The sequence below is a fragment of the Macrobrachium nipponense genome, chromosome 2, assembly GCF_015104395.2.
Source record: "Macrobrachium nipponense isolate FS-2020 chromosome 2, ASM1510439v2, whole genome shotgun sequence".
NCBI classification, from domain to species: domain Eukaryota; kingdom Metazoa; phylum Arthropoda; class Malacostraca; order Decapoda; family Palaemonidae; genus Macrobrachium; species Macrobrachium nipponense.
The window spans coordinates 61,580,599-61,597,976 of NC_087201.1; the positions used below are offsets into that span (position 1 = coordinate 61,580,599).

Sequence of the window (17,378 nt, forward strand, 5' to 3'; positions counted from 1 at the left end):
GGATCTGAACCTCAAGACCCTCTTCTTCGCTGGCCCTGGCATCGGCGAAGAGAGTAGGGGAACTTCATGGTCTTTCCTATGATGTACGACACTCCAGGGGATGGGGATCTGTGACGCTCGATTTCGTCCCGAACTTCGTTGCGAAGACTCAGAAACCGTCGGTCCCTGACGGACAGGTTCGAGTCGTTCACGATTCCCTCCCTAATGGACTTCACCGATAATGATGCGGATGAGATGCTGCTTTGTCCTGTGAGGGCGCTACGGCGCTATCTGAAGAAAAACTCGACACCTCAGGCCTGAGTGTCGACGCCTCTTCGTTAGCACTGGGGTAACCAAGAAAGAAGTATCCAAGAACACTCTTTCATTCTGGCTGCGTGAGGTCATCAGGAGGGCGTATGAGGCTGATGGTAGTGACGACATCCGTACGTCCCGTCCGAGAGCTCACGAAGTCAGAAGTATTGGCCCCTCGTTGGCGTTTCGTAAGAACTTCTCCGTGGCGCAGGTCCAGAAGGCAGGGGTCTGGTCTAACCAGACTACCTTTACGTCTTCTACCTTCGGGATATTGCCCACAGGTCCTTGGATACCTTTTCCTTGGGGGGACCCGTGTGGCTGCTCAACAAGTTGTGTAGCTAACCCAGACCCTCGCAGGCTGAAACAGCATCGAGTCCTGGTGTGACTGTGTGGATGGATGTGTGAGTGAGTGAGTGACTGGCTCCCTCTTTCCCTCTTTTCCTCCTCCTCTACCTGTGGGCAGAGGGCCACGGTCGTCACTACGCTGATGAGGACGAGATGCAGGTGAGCTATATGACAGAGCCCCCATCCTATCCCTTTCACTAGGGATAGGAGCAGAATATCCACCACTTCCTCCTACAAGTGGGGGGGAAGTGGATGCCTACAAGAGACAAACCCATGACTTTATATTTGCTCCTGTACAGGGAACAAGTTCTTACATTGCTGGTACGAAGAGATACGCTTGCCTCTCTCCTAGTACTCGGTCCAGAGGTCTGACCATTGATCCTGCGGTGCACACCCCGATCAATCGGACCGAGGCTTGGATCCCTCCCTCGCTCTTACGACCAGGGAGGCTTCCAAGGTTGGGCGAACACCAGTCTGTTCACAAAAGACTCAGATTCCACCCACCAAGAAGTGAGTCTTCCTATTGTAAAAGGACCGAAGGTTTGTATGCCGTGTCGGAACAAATGACAATTTGTCCAAAATTGCATTTTTCCTAACTATACAAACCTGAGGTCCTTTTACACATAGCCCCACCTCATGCCACCCCTCACTCTGCAGTTTTTGCTTGGGCCAAAAGCAAAAGTGATTTGTTTACCTCCCAGTCGCGCGCGCGCCTGTCGGACAAGCAGTTAACCTACCGAACCCTTGTTCGAAACGCTTACGACCTATCCAGCTGCCGCTAGTACCTTCCTATTGTAAAAGGACCTCAGGTTTGTATAGTTAGGAAAAATGCAATTTTGGACAAATTGTCATCTTCCTACATAAGGAAGTCAGAAAAGCATATGACTAGGAACGCTTCCTTTAGAAGCTTTAATAAGTCTCGTGCTAACGAGCAGTTAGAGTATTAACAGTACTAGTAGTTGTTGCATCCTCATCACCTTCTTATCTCACAGAAACTACAAATTCATCTTTTGCAAATTTGAAGAATAAATGGAGGGAGCTCAAAAGGCGAGCTCTTAAAAGGTAAGAAGTGAATATAGTGTTCCCAGTGTAGTGGAGGGTGTGTCTGATCAGCTCTGTCTCGCTCCCAGGCCTAGACCTCTTCCAAGCTCCCAGGCCCAGAGGAGAAGGAATGTCGACAGCCTTACGGAGGTTATGGAGAATCCCCACCGATCAGGTGTCCCCTCGGCAGTATCTTTTGCGTCCCAGACTGCCAAGGATAGCTATAGGAAAAGCATCCTCAAAAGAGTGGAGGGTGCGTCTGATCGGCTCTGTCTTGCTCCCAGGCCTAGACATCTTCCAAGCTCCCAGGCCCAGAGGAGAAGGAATGTCGACAGCCTTAGGTTACGGAGAATCCCCACCGATCAGGCGTCCCCTCGGCAGGATCTGTGGCGACCTAGACTGCCAAGGATCGCCATTGGAAAGGCATCCTCATAAAGTGCGTCTCTGAGTCCGATTCTTCATCTTACAAGATATAAAAGTTGGAAAACTCCCGCTTTGAAATGAAGAGAGATAAGAGAAGCGCCAGCCAGGCGAGAGCCGCGTTCCAGCAACCAGGCGCGAGCCACGTTCCAGCAACCAGGCGCGAGCCGCGTTCCAGCAACCAGGCGCGAGCCGCGTTCCAGCAGCCAGGCGTGAGGCGCCAGCCAGGCGAGAGGCGCCAGCCAAGCGCCAGGCTCCAGGATCTCCTGCATCGCCTTATGAGAGAGAGGTCAGCCGCGAGGCTCCTCTTATTAGTTTTTTATCAGGATTAGCCTTCTCCTGGCAAAGGCGCAAGATGTCGCACAGGCGGCCGTCACCTTTGTCAGGATGATACTAGTATGATAAGAAGCTCTTCTCTTCTGCGTTCGAGACGGCGCTGCGTTCGAGACGGTGCTGCAGAAGGGGAACTTTAAGGTTCTCCCTACCGTAAGCCCAATCTTGGAACAGGAATCCTGCCCCTTCCTCGATTTTGGCGGTTATCAGAAAAACTATATGCTCGAATTCCTAGATTACTTACCCTCATATAAGTGCGTTTTGTTCATGAAACTTACCTGTCAGATATATATATAGCTGTATTTTTCCGAATCCAACAGAAATTTAAACACTTACGACACACACAGTGGGAGTCAGGTGGTTAGTACCCATTCCCGCCGCTGGGAGGCGGGTATCAGGAACCATTCCCATTTTCTATTCATAATTTTTCTGTCGCCGGTGCTGGAAACACCTGTTTGCAGCACCTCCATCCAGATTTTGGAAACTTACTAGCTACTTGAGTATCCCTTTTGGTTTTTTCTTTGGTATCTGAATTGGATCGGTGGCTTGGCACACGTTGACTTTGGATTGATTTGAATTTGGTATTGATTTTTCTTTGATCAAGATGTCAGGGTCTAGTTCTGCTAGCGCTAGATTTTGTTCTATGTCTGAATGTAGAGGTAGGCTACTGAAAGCTTTAGTAGACCCACATTCTGTTTGTAAGGTTTGCAGGGGGAATGAATGTACGTTTGAAAGTCGTTGTAAGGAGTGTGAAAGATTAACAGAGTCTGAGTGGAAGGCGTATGAAACCTATCTTAAGAAACTTGAGCGAGATAGGTTAAGGAGGTCTTCCTCCAGGAGTGTTTCAGGTAGGCAAGATTTTAATGATTCTCCTGCTAACCCTCCTTCTGTAGATTATGCTCCTACCCCTGTAGTGTTGCCTCTGGCCCCTGAAGCAGTGTCGGTAGAAGGTAATACTTTATCGCTAATTCTTGAATCGATTCGTAACGTAGAATCAAAAGTGTTAGCTCTGGAGAGCAAAAGTGAAGAGAAGTGCAGTGAAAGTGCCCCTTGTGTAGTGGAGGGTGCGTCAGATTGGCCTCATTCCGCCTCTAGACCTAGACCTCTGCTTGACTCCCAGGTTACGGGGAGAGAGCATGTCGAAAGTCGAAGGAGGGTTACGAGGAACCCCTACCGATCTGGCGTGCCTTCGGCAGCTTCTGACAAACCTACCCAGACTGCCAAGGAGCGTGCGCGTGCACGTCTTCTCAAGGAGTGCTTTTCTTCTTCTGAAGCTTCCTCCCCGCGCAAGGGGTGGAGCTCTCATACCGCATCACGTCCGCTGAAAAGGACGGCTCGCGTTCGGGACGATTCACGTCCAAGTTGTTCTCCGGAACTTTGCTCGTCGCCTGATAGTGCGTTTGCTGCTTTTCCTCCGCAGAAGAAGCGTAAGGATTATTTGGAGGCGGAGTCTTTCCTAGATGTTTCTTTCGAGCGCCGCAGTCGCTCTAAGGTGCGTGAAGTGGCGGTTCCTGGGAGTAGGAAGAAGGCGTCCCCTCGCCACTCGCCTGCTCACAGGATCAGCCCCTCCCCAGAAAAGGAGGCTTCACAGCAAGATTCTCCAGTGTCTTCAGCAGCAACTTCGAGATGTTTTTTCTTCGAGAGAGACTGTTCCACGTCGCCGTAAGAAGGATGACAATCTTCCTGTGAAGAGGTCGAGGCGTTCTCCCTCTCCCTCTCCCTCTCCTCGCTCGTCTCTCTCTCCGTTTGAGTCTCCCTCTAGAGTTCGTTCTGCTCCCCAGCAACTTTCTAGAGGAGGCGAGAAATTCGTTTCTCGCTCTCGTGAAGCGGTTGTTTCAGCTGCTACGAAACTTGTTGATAAGAAGCGCGTTTCTTTAGATGCTGAGCGCGCTTCTGTGAAAGTCAAGCGCGCTTTAGTGGACGCCGAGCGTGATTTGGTGCAAGGTAAGCGAGCGCCAGTGGACGCTCGGCGCGTGCCAGTGGACGCCAGGTGGACACCTGTTGCTGTCGAGCGCGCTTCAGTCGGCGCCAGTAGATTGGCTTCGAACGCCAAGCGCGCCCCTACGGACGTCAGTTTACCTCCTCCGCAAGCGCAAGCGGAAGCGGGAACTCTTCCTGTTCGCCGCTCTTTCTCTTTTGAGAAAGCTCGTGACTCTTCCTTACTTCCTCCGACTTCTCCAGTGGTCTGAAGAGGAAATTAGTGACGCTTTCGTCGAAGTGGAGGGAAGAAGAACAGCAGTTGGCTCCAGTTTCGACGGACTACAAAGTTTTGACTCGTTTGCTACAGTCAGTCTTTGCAGACACTTTCCAACCTGAAGCTCCACGTACTCCTCCCTCTCAGTTTTCGTCATCCAAAGCTACTAAGATCTCGGGCTTTGTGAAAATGAAGAAGTTGCTTTCTACGAAGCAAGCTTTTCGCAAGGTCCATGATTGGATGGAAAAGAAGAAAGCTTCAGGCAAGACTTCTTTCGCTTTACCACCTTCAAGACTTTGTGGCAAAGCTGGTATTTGGTATGAGACGGGAGAAAACGTCGGAGTTAAGCTTCCAGCCTCGGCTCAAGGAGACTTTGGTAGTATTGTGGATGCCGCCAGAAGATCTTTTCTGTCTTCCTCTAAGGTCTCTTGGACGCATGGTGAGTTAGACTTTCACCTTAAAGGCCTCTTCAGGACACTAGAGGTCTTTAATTTTCTTGACTGGTGCCTAGGAGTTTTGGATGCCAGGTCCAGGAGTTCTGATTCCATCAGTCTGGGGGAGCTGTCCAGTGTATTGTCTTGCATGGACAAGGCCGTCAGGGATGGTTCTGAGGAATTGGCTGCTCATTTCAGCACGGGACTGCTTAGAAGAGAGCACTTTTTGCAATTTTACTGCAAAGTCGGTTTTCTCAGCAGCGCAAAAAGCGGATCTTCTTTTCGCTCCTTTCTCAGAACATCTCTTCCCCCAGTCTATGGTAAAGGACATAGCTGCCAGTCTCCAGGAGTGCGAACCCAAGACCTTCTGGCACAGTCTTCTAGGAGCCTACAACTACTTCGTCTTCTGGGTCCTCTGCTTTGAAGAAATCGAAGCCCTTTCGATCTGCTTCTTCCTCGAAGCCAGCCCCTCGAGGAAGAGGCTCTTTCAGAGGCAAGACTCCCGCTCCCTCCAAGAGCAAGAAGTGAGAGGGAAGTCCTTCAGCCACCGGTAGGAGCCAGACTTCTACAGTTCGCGAGAGCCTGGGAAGAGAGAGGTGCCGACGCTTGGTCTCTGGACATCGTCAAGAAGGGGTACAGAATTCCTTTCCTGAAGTTACCCCCGCTGTCTTCGACACCAAAGGATTTGTCTCCTTCGTATCAGGGAGAAAAGCAGAAAGTGCTTCACGATCTACTAGATCAAATGATCGAGAAGCAGGCGGTAGAACAGGTCTTCGACCGGAGTTCTCCAGGGTTTTACAACCGTCTGTTCCTAGTGCCGAAGCAGTCAGGGGGGTGGCGCCCCGTTCTGGATGTCAGCAGTCTAAATCGCTTCGTTACCAAGCAGAAGTTCAAGATGGAGACACCTCAATCCGTGCTTGCAGCCTTAAGACCGGGGGATTGGATGGTCTCTTTAGACCTTCAGGACGTATACTTTCACGTCCCCATCCATCCCCGATCAAGAAAATACCTGCGGTTTGTCCTGAAAGGGAAGGTTTTCCAATTCAGGGCACTCTGCTTCGGTCTCAGCACGGCACTGATGGTGTTCACCGTTCTTATGAAGAACGTTGTGAGGTGGCTCCATCTTGTGGAAATAAGGATCTCTCTCTACCTAGACGACTGGCTTATTCGAGCCTCATCGCAAGACCGGTGTCTGAAGGACCTTCACACGACTGTCGTTAGCGAGGTCCCTGGGACTTCTGGTGAATCTCGAAAAGTCGCATCTGACTCCTTCTCAATCCTTAGTCTATCTGGGGATTCAGATGGACTCAGTGGCTTTTCGGGCTTTTCCGTCCCAGGGGCGACAACTTCAATGCCTAGACAAAGTGTCAGCCTTTCTAGGGAAGGAAACATGCTTGGTGAGGGAATGGATGAGTCTGCTGGGGACCATTTCCTCACTGGAGAAGTTTGTTTCTCTGGGAAGGTTGCACCTCCGACCACTTCAGTTCTTCCTCTCAAGCAATTGGTCACGCAAACAGGATCTAGAAGAGGTCTTGTTTTTGACGGAAGAAGTGAAAAAGCACCTCAAATGGTGGTTGGCTCCAAAGAAGCTTGCGGAAGGACTTTCGCTCAAGCTTCGGAACCCCGACCTAGTGTTGTTCTCCGACGCCTCCTCCACGGGTTGGGGAGCAACACTGGGAGGGAGAAAGAAGTGTCAGGCACCTGGAGAGGGGGAAACAGGTGTCCTGGCACATCAATCTAAAAGAACTTCAGCGGTTTACCTTGCTCTAAGGTTCTTCAAGAGGAAGTCTCCAACAAAGTGGTTCAGATAAACTCGGACAACACCACAGCCTTGGCATACCTCAGGAAACAGGGGGGAACTCACTCTCCTTCTCTGTTCGCCATCGCGAAGAATATCCTGATTTGGGCGAAGTCACAAAACGTCACGATTCTGACAAGATTTGTGTCAGGAGTGGAAAACGTGCGAGCGGACCTTCTCAGTCGGCAAGGACAGCTTCTGCCGACGGAATGGACCCTTCATCAGGAGGTATGCCAGGCGCTATGGAAGCTGTGGGGAGGTCCTCATGTGGACGTTTTCGCAACTTCCCGAACGAAGAGACTTCCGCTGTATTGCTCCCCAGTTCTGGACCCGGGAGCAGTGGCAGTAGACGCCCTACTGTGGAATTGGTCGGGACTAGACATTTACGCTTTTCCCCCATTCAAAATCCTCGGGGAAGTGATGAGGAAGTTCGCTGCATCAGAAGGAGCGAGGATGACCCTCATCGCCCCCCTTCTGCCAGCGTCGAATGTTCAACGGAGGTGATGTCAACCTTCCTGGTAGACTTTCAGGCTCTGCCCCTAAGGAAAGATCTACTCAGACAGCCCATTCGAGAGGTACCACAAAAACCTCCCCGCTCTGAGTCTGACTGCGTTCAGACTATCAAGAAGTTGGCCAGAGCGAGGGGTTTTCAAGACCTGTGGCAACGGCGATTGCCACCGCAAGGAGGCCCTCCTCAATCGCAGTTTACCATCAAAGTGGGCTGTCTTTAGAAGTTGGTGCAGAAAGAAGGGCATTTCCTCCACCTCAACCTCTGTGAGCCAGATAGCAGATTTCCTTCTTCACCTTAGGAAAGAAGCGAAACTAGCAGTTATCACGATTAAAGGCTACAGAAGCGTGCTTTCTGTGGTCTTCAGGCATAGAGGACTCGACTTAGCGAATGATAGAGACATTCATGATCTCATTAGATCATTTGAGACTGTGAAAGTTCTCCAACCGAAAGTACCATCGTGGAACTTAGACGTGGTACTTAAGTTTCTCATGTCGAGTCAATTTGAACCGCTCCATTTAGCCTCGCTTAGGAATCTTACTAAGAAGACCATTTTCCTAACCGCTCTGGCGACGGCGAAGAGGGTTAGCGAAATTCAAGTCATAAGCAAGCACATTGGGTTCAAGGATCATAGTGCAGTTTGTTCCTTAAGTCCTACGTTCTTAGCAAAGAACGAGAACCCAACCCTCCAACCCTTGGCCGAGGACGTTCGAGATCAAAGGGTTGTCGGAGCTAGTGGGACCTGAAGCTGAGAGAGTCCTGTGTCCTGTCAGGGCTCTCAAGTTTTATTTGCAGAGAACCAGAGCATGCAGAGGCTCTTCGGAGAACTTGTGGTGCTCTGTGAAAAAACCAGATCTTCCGATGTCGAAGAACGCACTGGCGTTCTTCTTAAGAAGTACGGTTAAGGAAGCCCATGAAAAGTATAGTGAAAGTGACATGGAGCTTCAGAAAGTGAAAGCCCACGAGTTGAGGGCTATTGCTACTTCGGTGGCTTTTCACAAAAATATGGCAATCAAAGATATTTTGGGCGCCACTTATTGGCGAAGCAATTCGGTGTTCGCTTCACACTACCTGCGGGAGGTGAAAGCAACATACGAAAATTGTTACTCGCTCGGACCATACGTCGCTGCAGACACTGTTTTGGGGGCAGGAGGTAGTGCTCATCCTATCCTTTAATGGTTAGGGGAGTTTTTAACTTGTGTTATGGTTGTGGGGTTATCCGCCGCAGGTGTTATGGTTGTGGGGTTGACCGCCTGCGGCGGATCTCCCTTCCATTAGCTTAGTCTAAGTGGGATACTTTTGGTAGGCTACGCCAGGTGGTTTGGTTTTACTTCGTTGCCCTCATTTGTATGGTCAATGGTCTAGTCACGTCGTGGTCTCGCCCCTGTTGACAGATCAAATCTGGGAGTGCACCAGCTTTATAGGTCTCTACCTTGCTGGCAACTCTAGTAGCACAAGCAGACTTACGCGGCAGTAACCACGAAGTCGGCTATGCTAACAGGTAAGGAACCAAGATATCAATTATCTGCATATATATGTTTCCTAAAATCTTCTATTCTGTCTACTCCCACCACCAAAGGTGGGATTCAGCTATATATATATCTGACAGGTAAGTTACATGAACAAAATGATATTGTAATGATACAATTAAGTTTGTTCATACTTACCTGGCAGATATATATAATCAAGTACCCACCCACCTCCCCTCAGGAGACAGTGGAAATAAAATTATGAATAGATGTGGGAATGGTTCCTGATACCCGCCTCCCAGCGGCGGGAATGGGTACTAACCACCTGACTCCCACTGCGTGTGTAGTAAGTGTTTAAATTTCTGTCGGATTCGGAAAAATACAGCTATATATATATCTGCCAGGTATGTATGAACAAACTTAATTGTATCATTACAATATCATTTTTCCCTCATTAGTGACATAGTACAAGTTTTGTCAAGCAAGTGTGTAACACATCATTGACAAAAATATTTACTCTTTGTCTCGAAAAGGAGTTTGTTCTCATTGACAAAGATCTTGATAACATTTTATTGTGTAAGCATAGGAAACTCGCAAGCAAATATATTTAACCGAAACAGGATTCGCTAAATACAGAAGCTGAGTAGACGTTGTCGTAATAATACCTTTAAGCGTTGTCCCTACACCGGAAACTCCTGGAATGTCGCAAGGAGTACTGATTAATTACACTTAGAGTAAGGGTCCTTTCGGTTGCCATCTGTAGAGGAATCTTCGGTACGCTTATATGACTGGAACCATACAGTAAAAAAATAACGCAAAGGTAAAATACATAGAGTATTGTAGTCATTGGAACAGCTAATTCTCTACTACATTCTTTCCTCGATGAGGAAGAGAGAGAAGGGATATCGACTGTCTTCGTTCCCTTCGACAAAAAGAAAGAGAATTAGTGTTAGCCGAAGGAGATCCTCAAGTGAGAACAGAGGATCCTTTTTGAAGAGGGAAAGCTCTAGTTCCTTATTGCTATTGGATATAAGACTTCATGGTACTTAGTCTCCAATTTTTTTGTTTTTTTTCCTGGAAGAGCCTCTAACCAATGAAGGAGAGCTCTTCCGAAGCCTCGCACCAGGTTTTCGGCTCGATAATATTAATAAACCTATTCCTTCATTGAATGGAGTAGCTGGCAACTCAGGAAGAATATTGCGAGACGGCGAACGTTCATTGAATGGAGTAGCTGGCAACTCAGGAAGAACACTGCGAGACGGAGGGACGAAATTATTTTTAAATCAATTAGGCCAATTCCACAGCTCTCTCATATCTCAAGGAGCATCGAGAATCTCTCTCTTCGCCCCTGTTCGCGTTAACAAGAGAGAACCTGTTTGGAGCACAGGCACGGAACGTAACGATCCTCAAGAGGTTCGCTGCACGATGTTGCACGTCCGTGAGAATCGTCTCGATCGACGATAATAACTATTGACGGCTGACTAATCTTCGTTGGAAAGAGAGTTGTGGAAACCTGGGTGACGTCTTGTTCGTAGATCTCTTCGCAATGTTGAAGACGAAGAGGCTTCCTCTAGACTGCTTCCTTATTCTCGATCCAAGAGCGGTAGCAATATACGCCATCCTTTAGTTTGGAAGGGGAATAAATATTAGTCTTTTTCCCCTATACAAATTCTTAACAGATGTATTAAGATAATTACTGGCGTCAGAGGGAGAGAGGATGATGCTTTTCAGCCCCATTTTTGGCTTTCGAGTGGCTGGATTCACAGACGTCACCGTCCTTCCATACAGCTACTTTCCAAAGGCCTTCCCACAAGGGATGAGTCTGTCTACTCTATCAGCCTCACTTTAGAAAGGGACCTCAAAACCTCTCCACTCTGAGTTCTGTCTGCGGGCAGACTGACGAAAAGTTGCCATGAATGAGAGGATTTTTTCAAGGTGAATGGCAAGTTTCATGGTCAAGACAAAGAAGTGCTGCAGATCTTGCTGGGTTGAATGAAGAAACTGTCCTCTTCCAATACCTCTGTGACCTACAGGGCTGTTTTCTTCCCTTTCTGAGAGAAGAATCACTTTTGGATATAGTATCTGCTAGCAAAGAATACAGTAGCAGACTATACTCTGTCTTTACAAAGGAACTAAAGATAGCAGAGGACTAAGATCTTCGGGATCTTATAACGGTAACTCGAGACAACCAAGAGTAGGTCATCATGTACTTCGAGTTGGAATCTTTTCGTGGCCCGCAGATTCCTTGTTCCGACAAGTTGGAACCTCCTCATCAAGCTTCTTTTAGAAATATTAGGAGAAAATTCATTTTTTCTCTTGGCCCTAGCAACTACCAAGAAGACAAGTGAATTTCATGTATGGAGTCTCGCATCGGATTCAATGGAGACTGCTATTGGTTCTTGCCAGCACATTATTTCTGGCAAAGAACTAAAACCCTTCTAACCCTGGCTCAGAGCTTTGAAGTCAAGGGACTTCCCATTTAAGAGGGGAAGAGATAGAAGGGTCTCTTTGCCCAGTCAGGGCGCTTAAGCTTTATCTTCAGTAGAAGAAATGGCTTAAGGGCCTCCTACAGAGTCTTTGGGGTGCGATGAGGGCCCGAAGCGCTTCCCAGAAGGTACTCAGAGGGATACGACAAGAGCCAAGAAAGCCCTGAGTTCGCCCACATTCGGCTCTGAGTCATCTTCGACTTCCAGACCTCCTTCCCCTCCTTCGGGCAAGGAGAGGGAAGATACTGCAACAAGAAACCTCCTGAACATGCAGGAATAGATATTGTCAGCAACGGAAGTACTCATGAAGGATCCTCCTCTGAGGAAGACTCTTCTCTCTCGTCCTATTAAGATATCCTGTCGTCTACGGGACGTAACTGGCTCCAAGCGCCTCCCCTCGTCCTAGGCCAGAGGCTCCAGGTAGAAGAGAACCTTCCACCCTTCTCCAGTCTCCGGACAAACTATTGTCTGTTTTGTTCAGGATCCTTGGACAACGAAGCGCCAGCCAGGCACCAAGTGCAAACCAGGCGAAAAGCGCCAGAGGCAGACAGCTCGGACGAGCACGTTTATTGTCCGATGCGGACAATGCGCGGGCCTCCAACCTAACCGCGCCAGAGGTGGACAGACCGGACAGGCGAGAGTGTCCGATGTGGACATCTCCAGCCATCCTCGAAACTCCAGCCAGGCTTGAAGCTCCAGCGAGAGGGGAGGCACCAGCCGGGCGCCAGAAGCACCAGCCAGGCTCCAGCCAGGCGCCAGCCGGGCGCCAGGCGTCAGCCAAGAGATGCGCCAGCTAGGCGTGAGGCGCCAGCCATGCGCGAGGCACCAGCCAGGTGCGAGGCGCCAGCCAGGCGCGAGGCTCCAACCTGGCGCGAGGCAGGCGAAGCGAGGCGCCAGGATCTCCAGCTTCATCCAGAAGAGATCCATATCAAAGAATCCCCTGGCCTTCTTTGTAACAAGTGTGATCTCCAAAGCACATGATAAGTGCCTTGATGATTCCTTCAAACAGCTGAGAATTAAAGCGCATGAAGTGTGAGCTTTTGCGAATACTTTTTCTTTCCAAAAGAATATGTCAATAAAGGACATATTAGCTGTCACATACGGGAGATGCAACTCTGTGTTGACTTCCCATTACCGGAAGGATGTCAAGATAACCTATGAGAGACCCTTCTCTCTTGGTTTATACGTGTCTGCGGATACGTTGCTGGGATAGGGAGCCGATACTGATCCTTAACTAGTGAGTTAAATTTTATTTAACGTCGAGTTTTTAGGGTTGTTTGAAAGGAGTTCGGGGATAACTCTTTTCAATATCAGTACTAACCCTCGTGTTAGGATCAGGTGATCGGGATCGGTGTTGTTCTCCTTAATTGTGCCATTAGGCAAGGTGTGTTGTCATGTAAGTGGATAAGACCCCATTGACAAATGCCATCAGGCTCTGTCAAGTAAGTGGATAAGACCCCATTGACAGACCCACAAGAACTCTTAGCCATAGGTCACATCCTCGCTGAGGCTCTTGAGGCGAAGCAGACTCCTAAGCAGTAGCTATGAAGTCTTCCGCCTAAACAAGTAGGAACCAAGGTTTTATTTATTACCTACAACGTATGTTGTTTACCTGTCTATTCAGTAAATAGCTGTCTCTTACCCACCACCAAGGGTGCCAATCAGCTAAGTATATATCTGACAGGGAAGTTGAATGTACAAAAATAATATTGTTATTGTACAATAAAGTTTTGTACATACTTACCTGGCAGATATATACGATTAAATGGCCCACCCAGCCTCCCCTCAGGAGACAAGTGGAAGAGAAAATCTGATTAGAAAACGGTAATGGTTCCTATTCCTGCCACCCAGCGGCAGGGCGGTAGATCACCTGACCTACCTGTAGCGTGTGCCGCGAAATTAGAATTTCTGTCGGGGACGACGGAGTCTATAGCTAAGTATATATCTGCCAGGTAAGTATGTACAAAACTTTATTGTACAAGAACAATATCATTTTCGGAAGATTGGCAGGCGGCGGCTCACAAGAACGAACATGAAAAAACATCCTATTTGATAACGTGAAGGGCAGTTTCAAAAGCTGCCTTTGTATCATATTTCTGTGCAGAAATAAAAATACCCTATACGGAATACATTTTCATACACATTTTAAACATAAAAGTATGAACATTTATAAATCGACACATCCATAGCTAAATTTGCACTTATTTAACTCAATATTTTCAGCATAGAACAGCGTCAGAGGCATATATTTTACCCAAATACCTATGTAATAACTCTCAATAAAAATTTTTAATATCATTTGCATAGCCTTTATGGTCTGAACGGTATTTCTACAAATCTATGTACTCGTTAGACAAAATGGCACTAGCGGCGCTGTTAACCAAAAATTGTGCCGTAAAAATACCTTAAAATACCATATTTTTTTAATGAATATTTTTGACGACAGCCGTAAAACTGATTCACCGCTAAGCAATTGCGCCATTAACCGGGGGCCGCCTGTACAGAATTGAAGCCCTATCTCCTGCCCTCTCATGGACATAAGGCACAACTGTGGTACCTATCCTTCCCTGAAAGTGGGTGGGGCCATGTCACTTACACTAAAATAATAGAAGTGTAACCACGAATTTCAAATTTAACCTGCCTTGTAAGTTATAAACATTAGCTATGGATTTACATGGTGAGTGTTAATGTATAAAACTTTATTTTATTATAAAAATGTCATGTTTGCTAATGATACAACTGAAGGTGGTTACATTATGGCCTGCCTCAGCCACCCCAAATTCTGGTACCTGGGCCAAAAGGCAAAGTGGAATGCAGACTTATAAGTGGGCCGGACTTCTCCCCATACAGTCTGTTGTTAAAAACCCTGTTTGAAGTTAACGAGCATTCCAGCTCATGTTCACAAGGAAAATCTTATGTAAATGCCTTTAGGGTTTATATGTTAAGAAAAATACAGATTATTTTAAAATTTGCAATTTTTGTATGTGTATATGTGTATTATAAATTTGTTTTTTCTTTGCAGAACATGATGACAGAGAAAGCTCTGGAGGTAATAACATGAAGAACCATTATAGAAACTTCACCATTTACAGGCAAAATGATCGATCAGCTAGAGTACCGGATGTAAGTACAGCAGCAGTCTGTAAATTTAAATGTATTGAGACAGGAGTGTAAGCCATAATGTTCATTGCAAATTGCTTTCTCTGTATTGTGTACAAACCATTGGCAGAATTTAAACAAATGTGTATCATTAACTGGCGAGGTTGCATGCTGTTGTGTGCCCCTTTCATAATGATGTACTACTATACTTTTTGGTAAAGTATACATAAACTAAGTATTGTTTTTAAGTATTATACATGTTTCTTATGCTAAGTGGTTACAGGCAGTTCCTGGTTATTGGGAGCCTCGGTTATCAGCGATCTGGTTTTATGGCGATTGTCTATCGACGAATAACAGTGAATTTTGGTGCCGAAATGCACTGACTGATTTCCACTTATCATTGCTTATAGGTATCTAACAGAGGCACCAATAAGCCCTGATTTTTGTTTATCGTCATGCCGATAACCGACGATTGCCTGTACTTGTCCATGAAGTTCTTTTACTTTCACTTTGCTTATGTTTCATATACAGTGGTATCTCGGTTCACGGACTCAATTTGTTTGAGGATGCTGTTCGTGACTCGAAAAATTCATAACCTGAATCAGCTTTCCCCATTTAAAATAATGTATAAACAAATAGTTCTATCAAACTTCAGAAACTATTTTCTTTACATTTTTTCATGTTTTTCTGGCACAAAGTTATGCTTAATTTTACTGCATCCAATAGTATTGTATTTATTTTTGTATTACTATTGTATTATAAAATACAAACAGGAATCAATGTTTTGGTTGGAAATCAGCTGAAGCGATTGCAAGTTAAGTTTATTTGCTGTATTGAACTCAAATCAGAGTGATTTTCTTGCTTCTAGTCAGCCTAAATGAATCTCTAGATACTCTTATTTATAAAGTGTTTTCAAGTCAAAATATAAACGATGATGACACAGATGAGCGAGGCAGCGCACTGCAGGAAACTGGGAGTGACGTCATTGATGTCGCTAACAGCGCTGAAGTCACAGCTTCCCCTCGATCCGAGGAGGAAGCAGATGCCGCTGGCGGAGGGATACAAAATGGCTGACCCTGTGACATCACCAGCGGCACAGATGCCACGGCTTTCCTCTGACTCGAAGAAGCGGAAATTGTCACTGGCAGAGCAATACAATATGGCTGACCTCGGCAGGAAGATGAGGCCAGGAGGAGGGGGGGAGAGCCTGGGCACCCTGAGGAGGGGGAGGCGAGCATCCAAGAAGTGAGTCAGCAAACCCTCCAAGGAGGGTGGACCCGTAGCCCAAGTGACCCCCAGAGCACCGCCATTTTGGATGCCTCCAACTCTGAAACGAAAGAAACTGATGAAAAAGACTCCTCCCTCTTGGGAATCAAATTAACTCCTGAGGGAGAGGGGCAACATTATGTAAATCAGCTTGGGGGCCTCCGGATACTTCCAATGACGAATCGGTGGAAGAAAAGGAAGCAGACAAAAGCACAACACTAGCATGAGGTGTGACTGCAGTAGGAGACGAAGCATCTGGAAGAGGAGAAGAAAATCCCTCCCACGAAGGAAAGGTAGAAACTCTGATGCTCCCTCTTACTGTAAAATAACTTCCACTGCTCTTTACACCACGCACGACATTCTGTGCAGGGATTTGTTATGGTACAAACATTAGAACGACACCTACTACAAGTTCTGTGGGGGTCAGTCATTGAAGAAGCCAAAAAACGAGAACACAGGAAACCTTGAGAACCTGGGCGCACACACACATTGTCGAGGCCGAGAAGGAGCAGAAGAAGCCTAAGGCTAAGGCCCCACCGAATCCGGCGCGGCGCGTCGCGTGCGTCCAACACGGCTACGCGTTTTGTGCATTTCGATCAACTGTCATAGTTCAAACACGAGTGGCCCCACACGGCGCATGAGCGTGCGTGGCGTCAGGTGCGTTACCGGACTAGACGCACAAGGAACAAAACATTTTGTTTTTAGCCACACGTGGACGTGCGTCTCCGAGCTGGGGTCCGCATGAAGGAAGAAATTGTGGTAGACCTACAACAACCTGCATTTGAACCACCAGCCCAACTTTGAGTTATAATCAAATGTGATGAATTGTGGTTATGATAAAGGATTAAAGTATTTTTTTTTATTATATTCTAATGGATACATTTATGTAAATATCTTTGTTTCAGAAGTTCCTGTATCAAAGTGTTCAGTTCACACACAATTCTACGTATCTTAATTTTTGTATTAAATAAAATAAATTGCAATTTGTTCATGAAACTTACCTGACAGATATATATATAGCTGTATTCTCTGAAGTCCGACAGAATTTCAAAATTCGCGGCACACGCAGTGGGCGGCCAGTGGTAGTAACCCCATTCCCGCCGTTGGGAGGCGGATATCAGGAACCATTCCCATTTCTATTCATATTTTTCTGTCGCCGTCGGTAAAACAACTGTTTACAGACCTCCGCCTAGGATTTTGAAACTTCATTAGCTGCTTAAGTATCCTAATTATTCTTTCGATTATTGACTTGGATTTGTGGCTAGGCATACGCTATCGTAAATTTTTTCATTGCATTTGATGTCTGAAGCTAGTTAGCCTAGTTTCAGACTTTGTTGTCTGCATGGGGTAAGGTGAGGCTACCGGAACTTTCGGTAGACACTCGCTTAGTATATATGACGTTTACATGTTTTCTTTGCATAAGTTCAATGTAATTAGTGTAATGTGTGACTGATTACGGAAGTAGTAGGATTCATGTACGCATTTTAGAGCGTGTTAGAATCAGGAGTTTTCCTCCACAGTAAACAGAAGTTAGAAATAATGAACCTTCTAACCTTCTGTAGAATTTATTTTGCCTAACCCTGTGGTATGGCTTACGGGCCTAGAAGAAGTGTCTGCTAGAGGATTACATCAAGTAATCTTAGACTAAAGTGCTCGCTCTCCAATCAGTGTTGTGAAGTGGGTAGTGCCCCTTG

The 17,378-nt window shown here is 46.9% G+C and overlaps 1 protein-coding gene across 1 annotated transcript in view; it reads left to right on the forward strand.

The window, feature by feature from the left end:
- LOC135220640 (nuclear RNA export factor 1-like) overlaps positions 1 to 17,378 on the forward strand; it is a 320,030-nt gene that overhangs the window by 65,656 nt on the left and 236,996 nt on the right. The window contains exon 2 of the mRNA XM_064257959.1: positions 14,342 to 14,442. Within this exon, the coding sequence (XP_064114029.1) occupies positions 14,342 to 14,442 (101 nt within the window). The remainder of the gene's footprint in view (positions 1 to 14,341; positions 14,443 to 17,378) is intronic.